The sequence below is a fragment of the Alosa pseudoharengus genome, unplaced genomic scaffold, assembly GCF_046254945.1.
Source record: "Alosa pseudoharengus isolate Yale_2024_CS ecotype anadromous, Long Island Sound unplaced genomic scaffold, YU_APseudo_1.1 YU_APseudo_1.1_scf_15, whole genome shotgun sequence".
Lineage (NCBI taxonomy): Eukaryota > Metazoa > Chordata > Actinopteri > Clupeiformes > Clupeidae > Alosa > Alosa pseudoharengus.
This window is the reverse complement of record NW_027468620.1, coordinates 19,288,364-19,304,370: the sequence shown is the minus strand read 5'-3', so window position 1 is coordinate 19,304,370 and position 16,007 is coordinate 19,288,364. Positions and strand designations below refer to the sequence as shown.

The following is a 16,007-nucleotide window of genomic DNA, read 5'->3' as shown; positions in this document are numbered from 1 at the left end:
GCTCAGAAATCAGTTCTAGAAAGTGTCTTTGACCTTTACTGCTCTGAGCACTCTACTCATCCTAAATTACATTTACATTAATTAATGTAAAAGGTAAAGGGTTTTGTATGTAGTAATCATTTTTATCCAAAGCGACTTACACAGAGTTCCAAATAAATGGACTTCCCCAGTGTCAATGCTAACTGCTGTACCAATCCCAAGCGTCAATGCTAACTGCTGTACCATAAGCTTTTCTGCTATTCAGTCTTCACCTGTCAGCACCCTCACTCACCCTTTCACCAGCTCCACCACAATAAAGTCGTTGCCGTCGCCGCTGTTGAAGAGGATGAGCCCGTCGGACGACGTGGTCTTGAACTGAAAGAAGAGGTGCATGGTGTAGTAGGCCTGCAGAGTGGACAGTGCCACGTAGCTGGAGCGCGACTTGAAGGTGACGGGGTCGGCGATGATGTTCTTGAAGCCGATCATGGCGTTGAGCTCGCAGTAGTCGATGTCACCATTCTTGCACAGGTCAATGTAGGCCTGGCCGTTGAACAGCAGGCTCTGCAGGTGCCCGATGAAGTTGGAGGGCGGCAGCGAGACGAAGCGCTTCTCGGTCAGGATGCCCGTCTCGATGTTGTGGAACTCCAGCTGCGTGTGTTGGCCGGCCATTAGGCCTTGTGTGGGGGAGGGAGGTGGAGTGGAGTGGAGGGAGAGGACAGAGGAGGAAGTTAATGACTCCACGCGCCCAAACGCACAGATAACTGTGACACAGAACTGTCCAAACATTGCTACTTCACGCCTGTTGTGAACCAATTATTTTAAGCTCTCTGCTAAAAGCTTTCATTTGAAGCAGTTTAATGAGAGTCCACACAAACACACATACACACACACACACAGGACCAACATCCCGTTTCATGCAGAGCTGCACTCTACACTCACTAACAACCATCAACACACACAAATTCCACCAGCACACTTACAAAGACAGTAAGACGGCAACATTACATAAAACAGCCATTTCACTCTTTCAGGTGGAAAATGACCAAACCCAGCATACTGTCTTATCTATATTCCAGTGGTACATGTCCTCTCTCTAGACCGCGGGCCCTTAGGAAGGCTGTGCCTTACCTGGATGCTTTATTTTAGGCTGGCTACAACCCAAATCCCATTGACAGAGATAGGAGGAAGAGAGAGAGAGAGAGAGAGAGAGAGAGAGAGAGAGAGAGAGAGACAGAGAGAGAGGCAACAAATTGAGGAGAAGGAGAACATAACAGGAACATAAAGGGAACGGATGAACAGCGAGAGATGGTGGAAAATTCAAGAGCAGACGGGGATAAGGTAGAAGGTGAAGAAAGAGTAGGGGAGAAGAAGAGAGAGAGAGAGAGACATGATGGTGATGAATTGGATACCTTCTGCAGGAGGCAAATCATCCACTGACAGCATCAAAGACTTTCCTCTGCGCATCACACGCACTGTGTGCCATTCATTATCGTTCAGATTCTGACCGGCCGTTAGAGTCTCGGGCCCTTTGCCTGCAGAACACCCCAAACAAGGGTTAACACATACACACACATACACACACAAAAGTACATAAACAAACGTACACACACAAACACAAATGTAAACGCACGCACGCACGCACGCGTACGTACACGCACACACGCACACACACACATCTGCACACACACACTCATCCAGTCAAACATGTACGCATGACTAGTACAAGAGAGAAACACAAAGACAGTTTAAACACAAGCAATTTTGGAGAGAAACAAAAAGAGAATGTGGTTTAAGACAAAAGAGGCAAGTTAATGCATTCCAGCATCCCTTTGCACTATGAAAAACCCCCAATAATAGGCAACAGTAAACAGTAAACTTACTGGTAAACCATCACCACTTATCTACAATGCAGCAATTGCAACATCACCATTTCTGTGTCATTATGACTTGACTAGAATATATGTTAGGCACTGGACCAATACCTTACCAAGACTTACCATAACAGCACCAGACAAGTGACACCCTATTACAATATATGAAGTAAATGTCAAAAACAGTCAGCCCACTACATGATTATTATGAGCTTCTAATACTAAAATATGTCAACTGTCTTCAGTGTACCACTAGATGGCAGCAGATCTCCACTATGACTTTCAGGGATCATGACTAGGAAGGGCTTTGACAGCATCATTGTGCAGCCTGCATAGATTGCTCCAAATTGCTCATTCATAGCACGGGAATTGCAAAGCATTGTGTTTCCTCATTGTCAGACATATGAATTGTAAATGATATTTGAAACAGTAATGACGATTCCCGCCACGACTGAAAACCGGGGTGGGGGGCTCGTCTTCTGCATGGCCGCATACTGGCTCCTTGAGACGAACCGCAAGGCATTAGTTGTTGGGTGATGAGTCCCTGTCACGTAACTGGCAGAGGAGAGCAAATACGGATTGTGATTTTATTTTTTGGGGGGGGATGGGGTGGGGGAGGTTTCAGTCAATGTTTTCCTGTCCGTCTAAAGCTTGTTTGCCTGCTCGTAGTTGACACAAACAACAGCAACAACAAAAATAACAGCAAAAGGCTTCATACAGTAGATTTTCCTTTCTCACGCTTTTACTAGTGGTCTCTGGTGAAGGAGGTCTTTCACAGTCAAAGGCTCTTCAACACAACCACACAAGCACTCCTATGACTGGCTTTTAATGTCAGTATTTCTCAGCCATACTGTCGACGTTAACCATCAATCATGTATGACACTACGGACCTTTCAGACTATTTTTACAGATACAGCCTTTGAATGGTTAATAATTAATAGCTAAAACTGTAATAACTGCTGTGTATTTGTGCGTATGTGTGTGTGTGTGTGTGTGTGTGTGTGTGTGTGTGTGTGTGTGTGTGTGTATCTAACATGACCTCATCGTGCAGACAGGCAGACAGCGACGATGCTGTGCTGTGTGTGTGTGTGTGTGTGTGTGTGTGTGTGTGTGTGTGTGTGTGTGTGTGTGTGTGTGTGTGTGTGTGTGTCTGTGTGGGCGTGAATGTCTGTGGATTGGGCAGCGGTGATGTCACAGTGTGTGTGTGAGCGTGTGTGTGTGTGTGTGTATCTAACATGACCTCATCGTGCAGACAGGCAGACAGCGACGATGCTGTGCTGTGTGTGTGTGTGTGTGTGTGTGTGTGTGTGTCTGTGTGGGCGTGAATGTCTGTGGATTGGGCAGCGGTGATGTCACAGTGTGTGTGTGAGCGTGTGTGTGTGTGTGTGTGTGTCCTGGAGAGAGTGGGGAGTCTGGCCCCTCCATCAGAGCGCAGCAGCGCAGAAAATGAGACAGGAACGAAACGGGGCCCTGGGGCCGTGAACCTGACATGAAAAGCCATTTACAGCTCCCCCGAGGGGACACCCCCCACACAGGAGGGGGGAGAGAGAGAGACGCCCGCACAGGGAGCAGTCACTGCTAAACACCACTCAGGACAGCAACTTTGTCTCCGTTGTAACACAAGGAGGATAAGGGTGTCAAGATCTTGCTTTGTTTTCTTTCTCATGTATTCTCTTGCACTCTCTCTCTCTCTCTCTCTCTCTCTCTCTCTCTCTCTCTCTCTCTCTCTCTCTCTCTCTCTCTCTCTCTCTCTCTCTCTCTCTCTCTCTCTCTCACTGTGGGAGTTTGTCACTGTGGGTGCACTTTGTACTCACAACTGTCACAGTACTGGAGTGCTAGCAGGTTTGTACCAGCCCTACACCAGCCGTGCCATCCCATAATTACCATCGCACTTTCCCAGCTTTGTATGTCTACTTGATTAATACATGTATTTATATTTCTGTTAATATACTGCAATTCTTGGCTTGACTAATTTGTTAAATATTACGGAGACACATGTCAAGCCTCATGATATCTTCTGTCGGTGATATCAACTCAACATGAGTGTAGCCACTGAACCGCCATGATTGTGTCGTAGGCAGTGGCAGTGCCACAGAAACATGCCACATCACATCAGAGTGGCAGAGAGCAGAGATAAAGCTCACATGAAACACTGAATCAATGACTCCTGACGCACACCGACGTGCAAATGATCTCCTCCCATCTGGCAGAAAAACAAATAGCACCTCCACACATGGGAGAGACGGAGGGAGAGAGAGAGAGAGTGAGAAAAGGAATGGAATCCTCTGAAAAGAGAAATAGGAAGAGCGATGGTAAGACAAGAACAGAGGAGAAGAAAGACAGGAAGAAACACAAAAAGAGAGAACCGGCATAAGAAAGGGATGCGAGAGGCAGGTGTGATAGGGAGAGGTATTACAAAAAAGAGAATCAAAGCTGGAGAGAAGAACAGCCCAAAAGGAAAAAAAAAGAAAAAAAAGCAACCAAAAACGTGAAAGAGTGCAGAGACAGTAGAACACGACGGCAAAAGACACACATCAGCCTCTCTAGCATATTTTTTCGTCGTTCTTGCTCTTGTTGTTGTTTATGTGTGTCAAAAGTATTGCAAAACGATGACAAAAATAAATAAACCCAGGACAAAAGCTGTCAGCTTCTTCTGGCAGTGTGTCAGGCTGGGCCTTCAACGTCTCACATTGAGTTCATAGAGGGCCAAGTTCACTCCAGTGAAGTGCATCCGCAGCTATTTACTTTCGCCTCTCGCCTCTGTCATTTCCAAGAGCAAATGCAATACGTATGCAAATCCCTGAGTCGCCGGGATACGCACAATCTCAGAGGCTCGCATTTGCTTGGTAAGCAATAAACAAGTGGGCTGCTTAAGGACCAAATATGTGCCCGGGGATTTGAAAAAAAAGGCCACCTAGATAATAAAATAGACTCCTCCTACATGAGAGGCCATGTGAACTCCATTTGGGATTCTGGCCTCCAAACTGTCTGCTAGAGAACTAAAGTAAAAAAGGGAAGCCATTATGGTTAGGAGTCTTTTGAAATTCATTCTTTTCTACTAGAGATACGGCCTTGGTTTGGCTGGAAGTGTTCTGCCAAATAATTACTTCAGGTCGTCCACTTCCAGGGCTGGTAGAACTATATGTTGTGATTGATTTCTCCCTGCTTCTTTCATAGTGACTTGCTTATTGCCAGACCCAGCAGAAGCACAGCAGAGTATCTTCATCTTCAACCGAGCAAGAATGAGATGTGATTATGAAGTAATAATGGCCACTTGCTAGGTGACCATATGAGGTCATAATGGGCGCCTTGCTAGGTCAGTATGTGAGCATTGCCATCGCACTCTGACTCACCCGAGAGCGATGGGCGGCCGGGAGATGAAATGAAAGTCTGACCTTAGAGTGAAACTACTAGCAGATGAAATACTCATCCAGTGCTGTGGCCAAAGATGCATAAGACTGGTTGGAAATGCAAGCCTGTGCTTTTATATATATTTTTTTTTATTATTAAAAAATACAAAAATAAATAAAAGATTAAACGTGTTTACCTTTTGCCAGTAGCATTAACTAATATATTTAAATACCATATGTATATTCCACATTACTTTACAATTACTAATCTAGTCGTGGCTACAGTATGTGTGAGAGTAATGCTCGAGTGGCTATGTGTGAGAGCAATGTGTACAAGGATAAATGGCTGTGGTTTCGCCGCAGGTAACCATAGCCATGAGTATATCCTTTACCTTTTTGCTTTTATACAGCACAACAGTTCCACTTACAACTATCAAGTGAAGTTTAAAGACATCAAATTGTGTTTTCTGTTGTTTAATTAGATTTTTGTTCGGTCAGTTACAATAAATAATCTTGTACTGCTGACAAGCAACGGAAAATGTGACAACAGCCAAGTTCAGTGAAAGAGGCTATATGTGCTCAATGATTTGTGTGACCTGTCCTCATATTACATGCCAATCTGAACATTCATCCTACTCCACTTTCTCAATAAATAACAACAACATGTCAAGTGTGACATTATGAAATAACTGTTCTCTCACTTTGAATGAACGGAATGTTCACGTCAGACAATTTGATGCAAAATGTGGAGTGATTACAAACGGTGGTGCTGGATGGAAGAGACCCAGTGGGGCTGTCCTGGGATACTGCCATTGATGAATGTCTCTAGTACAGTCAGATATGAATAAATAGTTTGACCGGACCTGTTGTAAGGGTTTAGATGTATAAGCCTTACTAGTCTGTACAAGATGTACAAGCCTTGATGCCTTGGGTCTTGTTTTTCCTTCTGTTATAAACATGCTGCATAAACAATTGCTTTTCAAATATCTGTTTGTGTGTCTGTGTTTATATGTAAGTGTCATTGTGAGTGTCTGCCCTGGTGAGTGCTGGGTGTTAGACATATTAATATATGAAGAGGAACCTTTAGAGTATCAAGCCTTTGAACAGCAGGACGTCACAGCCACAAGATAAATGCATGCACCCAGACACACACACACACACAGTGGGAGAGAGAGAAATAGAATACAAGCAGCCATCCATCCACAGTATATATTTTTAGAAACGTTGTCACTCTGCTTGTTAACAGTGTTTAAGTCGAAGTGGCAGTGTTTTCTTCAGGCAGCACAGGGGACGCCCCAGGGATCCCAGGGCCCTAATTGACAGTGATGTGCTCTTTAAGTCAGTGCAGTGATTTCTCCCCTGCCCAGCTGACCAGGATTGCACAGCCTGACAAAGTAAATTAATTAAGGTCTGCAAAACACGGAGGCCAACATTTTTTTTTTAAGTGATCAACTGGCTTCATATGGAACTGGAAAGCATATTTCTCAAGGAATTAAGCCAACATTTTCCTTTTCCTTACGGTTGTCATAAAAAAAGTGTTGCAAGCTGGAGTAGCTCAATGTTTAAGATTGAATCAGAGAATTTGCCATGGGCTGAGAATTTGCAATGGGCTAAATGATGGACTATCAGTCCATAAATCCTGTGGTGTCATTTTGGAGCCAGGTGACAGAATAATGTTCATGAAGAAGATGAAAGGATACAGCATATCCCCAGAGGAGAAACAGTCTTTCTCTCTTCTCCATTCTTCCTGTATTCTCTTGTGAATATTCACAATAAAAAAGAATCTGTGGTGCAAATGTGATGCAAAGCTCAAGTGCATATCACATTTTAAAAATAGCATTGTTTCACAAGACAGGACCGTGGTGAACACCTCGCCTTTACTATTCAAAATACTGTTGGGCAACGTGTGCTCAGGTCTACCATTTTACCACAAAATCAGTCCTGTGTATCAGTCCAAATGGGTGTGTGTGTGTGTGTGTGTGTGTGTGTGGGTGTGTGTGTGTGTGTGTGTGTGTGTTTGTACATTTTTATCTCAAGCCATCTGTCCACAAGTGTCCCCTGTGCCTTTTCCAAATGGGATAATGTGAGTTGATGTGAATTGATAAACAGACCGTGGAAAAGGCATACAAGTTATTCATATAATGAGGTGTTCAAAGGATCAATTTACTGTACATGAACATTCTTCAAATTGCGTTCAGCTCTTTGTCCTTCAGAAACGACACCTTTCCCAAATGCACATTGATTTCACAGTGCACACTCTATACAGCATCTGGTTGAACTAATCCGGTTGTTAAGTCTGACGTCAATTAAATGACAACTTAGAATTCACAGCAACAGTTTTGGTGGCTAAGCGTGAAAGAAAGAAAGAAAGAAAGAAAGAAAGAAAGAAAGAAAGAAAGAAAGAAAGAAAGAAAGAAAGAAATAAAGCACAGAGAAAAAAGTAATGAGCAACAAAACAAGGGAAAAAGGGTAAATCATGCAGAAAATTGAACAGAGATGCATGCATGTTTGCAGCTCTAATTGGTGCGTCATTCATTGAAAAACAGAGTGAATCATGAGTGACCTCTGAGCAGCCATCACTTATTCATCTGTATAATAAATCATGGATAGCGAGGAGAGAGCTTTTGTTCCCAAATACCGTTGTGCAACCCAGTGGAACAGCTTCACAACCACACACACACACACACACACACACACACACACACACACACACACACACACCTCTCTCCTTCCCAGAGACCCCTATCCCAAACTCCTATCTGTCACACAAGTCGTCTCTGATTTCTAAATTGACCTCCTCTGGTTACCTGGCATCTCCCTCTTCCTTCTCTTCTTTTCCCATTTCACCACCTCTCCTCTTTTCTCATTCCCTTCTGCATTCTTTCACCCTGTTTTTACCCTCCTCTCTACACCCCTCTCTAGTGATTTCCCTCCCATGCCAAACCCCCTCTCTGCCGTCCTGCTGCTTGTTTGTCTGGCTCCGTCCCCACCCCCCGTCCCCCCCCCCCGTCCACCACCCCGTCCACCACCCCGTCCACCACCACCACCATCCCCTTTTCTCTCCTTTCTCCCCACCTCTCTTCTGCTCATCGTTTCTCTGCTCTCCTCTTCTCCTCTCTTCTCTCCTGTTCTCCTCCCTTCTATCCACGGCCGTTGCTGCTCGAGCAGACAGGTTAATGGGAATAATAAAATCACACTCCGTATTTCTCCGTCTCGAAAAGCCTCATCAATTTCCGCGCGGCGGCGGCCCCGAGGACTGAAGCAGGGGTGGAGGAGAGGGGCGCGGCGGAGGAGTCGTGGGGGGGGCAAATCGTGCGTGGCTAAAACACCTCTGTTTCTGAAGCGTGCCTTTGACATCATTGTGTTTGATTTCAGGGGACGTCAAGGTTTGTTAATTATAAACTCCGGGGCGTGACGGATCATCAGTTAGGGCTAACATCAGGACTGGTCATTAACCTGAGAGCGGACGACCTAGATACGGCTCTGCCGCAGGGTTGGTCCACGGTCCACTCAGGGCAGCTTGAGTGGAGAAAGTCTCTGAACTCAAATAAAAACACGCAGCTAAGGGCTGATAGGCCTTTAAATCCACACACTCGACTGACATTGACAGAAAGTATGTCTACGGTATACTGCTGGAGTGTGATGGGACACCTCAACCTAAGAGGGGCAACTGACCGTTTGTGGTGACAAAACTGAGCTTGAATCAACTCACTGATTTTTGCAATAATCCCTAAAGAGGTTTTCACCACAGAAATTGCAAACTGAACTAGTGCTATTTCACATCCTATGTAAATGTACATCAATATGAATGATGCGATTCGGAGAGTGAGAACCTCACCAAAAACCTCATCAGTAAAGGAAAAAAAATGAACGAATGAATAAATGAACAGAAACAAAAACTCAAAACATCATCATCACATGTCATTTGAAGAGAATCAACCTTCATTTCAGTGAAAATTTCAACAACAATAGAGAGAAGAGAGAGTAGAGAGAGAGAGAGAGAGAGAGAGAGAGAGAGAGAAAAGACAGAGAGAAGACAGAGAAGAAGAAAAATGTGAACATTCACTTACTGGTGGTACAGTTAATCCTGTCACAGTCTAGATGGGGAAGAATAGATGAGATGTAAAATTCAGCCTTCAAGGTTACAGCTGCAGACATCCATAACAGCACACAGCCCACCCCTCTGGGGACCAGCACACGACCCCTACCTCCCTGCCTTCATGCTCCCCTCCATGCTCCCCCTCTCCTTCAGCCTCCACTACCCCCGGCAAGGCAGCCGCTCTGGAGACCAGGGGCAGAGATAACGCCCCAGACACTCTACAAAGAGCCAGGCTGTGCTGCTAACACCTGGGCTGTGGTACAGTGGATGCTATGGTGTGTGTGGTGTTACTGATCTGTGGGATTAGAGGGCTGTCTGAGTGAGATGTAAGATACATGGGCCGGACTGTATTATGAAGCAATAGGAGTCCATGGTGGGTAGGTGTGTGAGATTAATTATACAAATCGTATTTATAGCTTAGTCTTGGCTTAGCTACTCTAGCATATAATAACTGTGATAATAATAAGCATTTTACATACGCTTTTCTTTTTTGTTTTAATTCACTGTTTTTATTATCCAACAAAGCAATACATTGTTATGCTCAAAATCACAAACATTAATTGCAATACCCCCCAACACATACACTTTTCTATTAGTGAGTGAGCGTATCTGATTTGTTCTGAGTAATCTGGGCGAGTGGCATGTGGACTGAGAGAGCATGAAGGCTTGGACTTGGACAAGCTGGGCCACTTGGCAGGCATACTGGGTTTGTCAGACTGGGTAACTCTTAAGAACTCACTCAAATACGCCATGCCTGGACTGTCTTAGTGCTTGTGAGAGAGGATTTCACATTTTACGAAATTTGAAAGTATTGACTAAATTACTCTCACAGTGGGAGACAGTGTCCTCTCACAGCATGCATGGCATATTTGGCGGAACGCTTGTCACAGCACCACATGTTGAACCATTATACTGTAATTGTTGTTTTGTCATAAACAGAGGCCATTATATTTCATCAACCAATGTTTGTGTGTTATTGCTTTATCAGTGAAATGAAACCAATATGTATTTTTGCAATGACACCCTGAGTGTAGATGAAGGCTGATTTTGGTGGCACTACTGCTTCGATAAGTATTGCAAGATTGGTTAGTAACTTTTATATTCCACATTAGCCTTCAGCTGATGCAACCATAAAACATACTTGAATCATTGATAAGGGTGTGCATGTTGCCCCTTGAGCAATGAAAAACAAACAAATCAAAGGACAAGCATATGCTGTCCTGGGTTTGTGTGTGTGTGTGTGTGTGTGTGTGTGTGTGTGTGTGTGTGTGAACCGACTGGTGCTGTGAAGCTTTGGAACAATGGCTCAACCCAGCATCCCTTCCCATGTGGCCCACCTGCCGTGTGCCGTCAACCACAGCAGAAAAGTGGTCGCAAACAGCCAAAGACCACCGTGACCGGCCCTTCCTGGGAATGCTCTGCTTCGGGGGATTGGTAGGAAGAGAAACAGGGGCATCAAAAGAGGGGTGAATACGAAGAGATGGAATAATAACTAGATTGAGGAAAAAATGGTTCCTCTAAAAATAAAATTGAATCGAGAATTTGAGCTTATCGTCAGCAGACATCTACTGTTACCTTGGTTATCTTGCATCTTGACTGGCATATGAGAGTGTGCCAGCAGTTCACTGTAGACAGAATCCAAGTCTAACCCCAGTTTTTGAACACACTGTTTAATACGTTTATTTTGAGGACTTGCTTTATCTTCAAACCAAATTAAAAAGGAGAGAGGAGAGGATACTTTGGTATACTAGTCAGGAAACACTGTATAACCCTGCGTAAGTGCACACACACACACACACACACACACACACAGACACACACACACGCACACACACACACACACACACACACAAACACACACACACACACACACACACACACACACACACACACACACACACACACACACTTTCTTCCTTACCTCCTTACCTCTATTAATCTGAACAAAATCACAGGCACAGCTGAAAGGATGTAGAAATGCATTTCATACCCTGATAAATATTTATAGCGGCGCGTTGCTCCTATTTCTTTCCTCTCTCCATCCATGGCTAACTTTAATTGTCGGGGGCCTTGTGCATAGTACACGAGCAGTCGGGGGCTGCTTCACAGTAAGTGCTGTGCTCTTTAGGGACCAGCGTCTGACCCATTTGGGCAGATACCAGGAGGACAGGGACAGCGGGGACACTGTCTGGAACAGGGGTGGAGCAGCAAACTTGGGTCAGTGCGCAAGTCAACAGGAGCTGCTCAAACTGAGGAGTTGAAGGGAGGGTGGGTGTCTTCAGGAAAAGTGGCTACAGCACTGTGATGCATGGCTGGGGAGAGCCAGGCTCCCTGTGCTGAGAGGGGGGAGGGGAATGGGCAAAAAAAGCAAAACTTCAGGAAGTAGTGGGAAACCTGCGTAGGCTGGGGCCGTGGAGGTCGTGGAGTGCCGAACGAGGCAGAGATAGAGGGAGAGAGAGAGAGAGAGAGCGAGAGCATTCCCCGTGGGGTAAGGGCAGCGGCGTGCTCGTTTGGCAGTGAGCGAAGAGTCGCAGACTTCAGGGCATTGAAGGGCTCGACTACACCATCCCCCTCTAGTCAGTGCAAACAGAGTCAGAGCTGGAGTGGTGGGTGTGGGCTGAACTCGAGGTGCAGTGGTGTTTGTATAGAGCAAACTGTTTCCAATGTTCAACTTGAGGTGCCTTGCATTGGTGTTTAACTTTATATTACATTTTCGATTTGGGTTTTACTTTATATAAGGAATTTGTGTGCCCTCAAAATACTTTATGCGGTGATTAAAAAATGTTCTGACCAAACTAAGTGGAGGTCAGATACCTCATGCATAAGGTTAACTATATTTCTAGTAGTCTACATGTGTGCTAATGTATATTGTGACAAATGGATGCTCTGGTGTTGGCTTCAGGCTAACCATGTGTGTGTGGGTGTGTGTGTGTGTGGGTGAGTGTGTGTGTTTGTGTGTGTGTGTGTGTTTGTGTGTGTGTGTGTGTGTGTGTGTGTGTGTGTGTGTGTGTGTGTGTGTGTGTGTGTGTGTGTGTGTGTTACCTGCACCTCAGGAATTGATAGCGCAAGTGAGACTGAGCGTGTGTGTCAGTGTTTGTACACAAGTTGGCTGGTGGTTCACCGGCGCGGTACCTAGGTTGACGGTGAGCCGGATGCGGCCCGTGTTGAGCTCCAGCCGGAGGGTGTCGCCGGAGTCGCGCGAGGTGGTGGCCATCAGTATCCCATAAGCCCTCTGGGAGCGGAAGCGCAGCGACACGTCCTCCGCCTCCGTGTGCATCACCACCGGCAACTGGATCTTCATGAACTTGCTGCCGTCGTAGCTCAAGACGGTGGCCTCTGTGGAGGGGTCAGAGAGAGAGAGAGAGAGGGAGAGAGAGAGAGAGAGAGAGAGAGAGAGAGAGAGATGTAAGAAAAGGCAGGAGGAAATCTCACTCACGCACACTAGAGTCTTAATATTACTTTTTCATATCATTGTATTCCATTCCATTCACTCGGGGTTGCATAAAGCCTTTCATAAATATTTCATTGACCGTTTCTCCGTCCATGACAGATGACACTTATTTAAATGGTGATAAAACGGCAAATCGTGGGAAGATCCCGGCCATCCATCTGCATTGGCAACCACTGCCAGCGGGGGAACAGAGATGGTGGTTGTGTGTGTTTGTGTGTGTGTGTGTGTGTGTGTGTGTGTGTGTGTGTGCGTTTCGTTCACCAAATGCAACATATCCACCATTTCTCCTCAGCATCTGGCCTCTGTTCTACCACAATTTATTCATGAACTCCTCACAGTACTTCCTGTGTGCTGGTGACTCCTAGTACAGCCAGCAACAGCAATGTTTCGGTAATGATGTAAGCAACACTGACTCATAAAGAAATAAAAAAGATTGATGTGCACATTCACATTTCATTTCATTTATACAAGAACCATGACGAGGATGAGGTGGAAACACAGGTGTTTGGGCATGAAGTCCCTCCACACTGAGTCAGAGCCCCCCCCAGCCTCTGAGACACTCTCCATGTTCATGTGGCATATTTATGCCGTACCCTTGAGCTGTCAGCCACCCACATTCCCACAATCCTCTTCTGTTCTCTGCCCTGGTCCTTTGGGTCCTGTGTGAACGTGGGCTACATTGTCAACACTAAGCCGTGGTGGAGAAGCGCAGCGCGGGAGAAGAAAGCTGAAAGTGTGCTAATAATTGGAGCTGGAAGAGGGGTGAACTGCAGTTTCTCTCTCAGAGTCGGGAGGAGGAGACAGTTCATTATTCCCCATTGTTTCATTTGATGTGCTCTGACAAAGCCAGGTAGGGCTAAAATAGGCAGTCTGGCTTTTTTATTCCAAACAAGAGAATGGTTTCTTTTTTTTTTTTTTTGCAAGGCACAGTGTGCGTATTTCATTAACTCTGTTCTCACAAATACACAAGCACACACACACAGACACAAAGACACATACACACACACACACACAGACACAAAGACACATACACACACACACACACACACACACACACACACACACACACACACACACACACACACACACACACACACACACACACACAAACGCAAAAATGCACACACACACACACACACACACACACACGCACACACGCACACACACACACACACACTTTATAACTGGCATAGCTTACAGTTAACGCTGAAAGTTAGAGCAGTGTCTTCACCTCCCAACCCTCCGACACATGAAGATGAAAGCCCTGCCCTGTTGAAAAGCCACAGTAGAAAGGATCCTCTTGCTCAGTCATGAATAAGGTTGGTGAATAAACGAGGGCAGTTCATGTGTCATATGCATGCAGTATTCAGTCTGAGAGCCAGACACCGCTGGCCAATCAATACACACGACCTTGCCCTGTCTCAAAACTATACAGCAACGGTAAAATAATAAAATAATCTCAATATGGCCATGGTTACATGTAATATGACGCAGAGCCCCCTTTGGTACCATTTACAAACAGAGCAGCAAAACTGCTGCTGACATCGATATGGAACGAGGCGAGTCGAGATCGAGATCTCGAGATCTTTGGGGCTCTTCACGGAACAGGCTCTTGTGAAATATAAGCCGTTCACCTGCGACGTCCGCAGAAGGGACAATCAGAGAGAAATGTGCATGCAGCAGCACGTTGTGAGACCCTCGAATGAGGCAGACGAGCATGGAGCGGCAGGGGTAATAGCCTCCCTGCCTGTGGAGCGCTGGAGAGAGAGAGGGGGAGAGAGAGAGGGAGAGAGAGGGGGGAGAGAGAGAGAGAGAGGGAGAGAGAGAGAGAGAGAGAGAGGGAGGGAGGGAGGTAGAGAGAGAGACAGGGAGAGAGAGAGAGAGCGAGAGAACATGTTGAGGTGATTGGGAGCCGGGGCTCAGACATGGGCACCATCACCACAGGCTCGTCTCAGGGACGGGCAAATGAGACTGGGCGAGAGACAGGGAGACAGCAAGGGAAGAGAGAACAAAAGAACAGGCACTCCATCCTTCCCCCCAGAGGCCACTTTCTCTCGCCACATCCCTCACTCTCTCTCTCCCTCTCTTACTTCTCTCTTCTCTTTCTCTGTCCTTCTATCTCTCTCTCTCTCCCACATTCTCTTACTCACTTTCTCTCTCTCTTGGTCTGGCCATGCCTCAGGTGATAAACGAGCTTGCACCTGCCGGCTCAGACCCGTAGCGCCTGATGAAGGAGCTTGTTTGGAGACCGTCACCGAAAAGCCAAAGCAAACAGACCATGGGTAAACAGACACAACATCCCAAAAAGTTTGTTTACACATAAATAATAGCCCAAAAAAGCATACACACCACAAACAGCATAGCTCACTTCAGCACACAGCAGGGAAGGTGTCAGTACAAAAGGCTCATTTGTTCAGCACACAAGACACCTCGAGCCTGGAGCTTCTGCACCGGACTGAGCAGCGGGGAGCCCACAGATGGAAGTCTCCCCTTCATCTCAACGACTTCTGCTCAAAGTGGAAGGCAAATCACTCTCAACAACCACAATGCTTAATTGTCACTGGATACTGACTCTCACACATTTCTCTCTCTCTTTCTCTCTCTCTCTCTGTCTCTCTCACTCATGCACGCACACACACAGATACAGATACAGACACAGACACAGACACAGACACACACACACACACGGGTGGCTGAAGATTAGTAATAGCTAGATGGTGGCTAGGACTTGGCCCGCCAGTAATTGAACGGGCAGAAAAAAGATGCTGACTGAGGTCTGCGTTTGAGCCGGCACGCGCCCCATATCAGACAGACCGTGCTTCATTTGGAGAGAGGGAGAGAGAGGCAGGGAGAAAGAAAGAGAGAGAAAGATGGAGTGAGAGAGAGAGATGGAGGGAGAGAGAAAGAGGGAGAATAGAGACAGCCAGCAGAGAGATTAAGGGTGAGGCCACAGAGGCACCATGATGAGAGCTCCACAGTCTGTGACGCCAGCCAAACGCTGAGACTTTGAGGCATGGGCACGGGTGTGGGCAGAGGCACGGGTGTGGGCATGGGCATGGGCACAAGACGGCTGTGCTGTCTGGTGTGGTATGGCGTCACTGGCCCGACAATGATGACTCACACCCGGAGATGTGAATGGTCACCATGGTGACAGACAATTAAGAAGCAGATTTGCAAATTGTGGAGGGAGAAGGGAGTCCTGAGAAAGAGGGAGAGAGAGAGAGAGAGAGAGAGAGAGAGAGAGAGAGAGAGAGAGA

General features: G+C 46.2%; 1 protein-coding gene across 2 annotated transcripts in view; it reads right to left on the bottom strand.

The window, feature by feature from the left end:
* The window catches only part of LOC143123790 (neurexin-1a-like), a 262,633-nt gene that overhangs the window by 142,882 nt on the left and 103,744 nt on the right, over nucleotides 1–16,007 (bottom strand). For both annotated transcript variants that reach the window (XM_076285071.1, XM_076285072.1), the window contains 4 exons: nucleotides 12,432–12,635; nucleotides 9,271–9,297; nucleotides 1,389–1,511; nucleotides 272–653 (listed from right to left, as the gene is read on the bottom strand). In XM_076285071.1, the coding sequence (XP_076141186.1) occupies nucleotides 272–653; nucleotides 1,389–1,511; nucleotides 9,271–9,297; nucleotides 12,432–12,635 (736 nt within the window). The remainder of the gene's footprint in view (nucleotides 1–271; nucleotides 654–1,388; nucleotides 1,512–9,270; nucleotides 9,298–12,431; nucleotides 12,636–16,007) is intronic.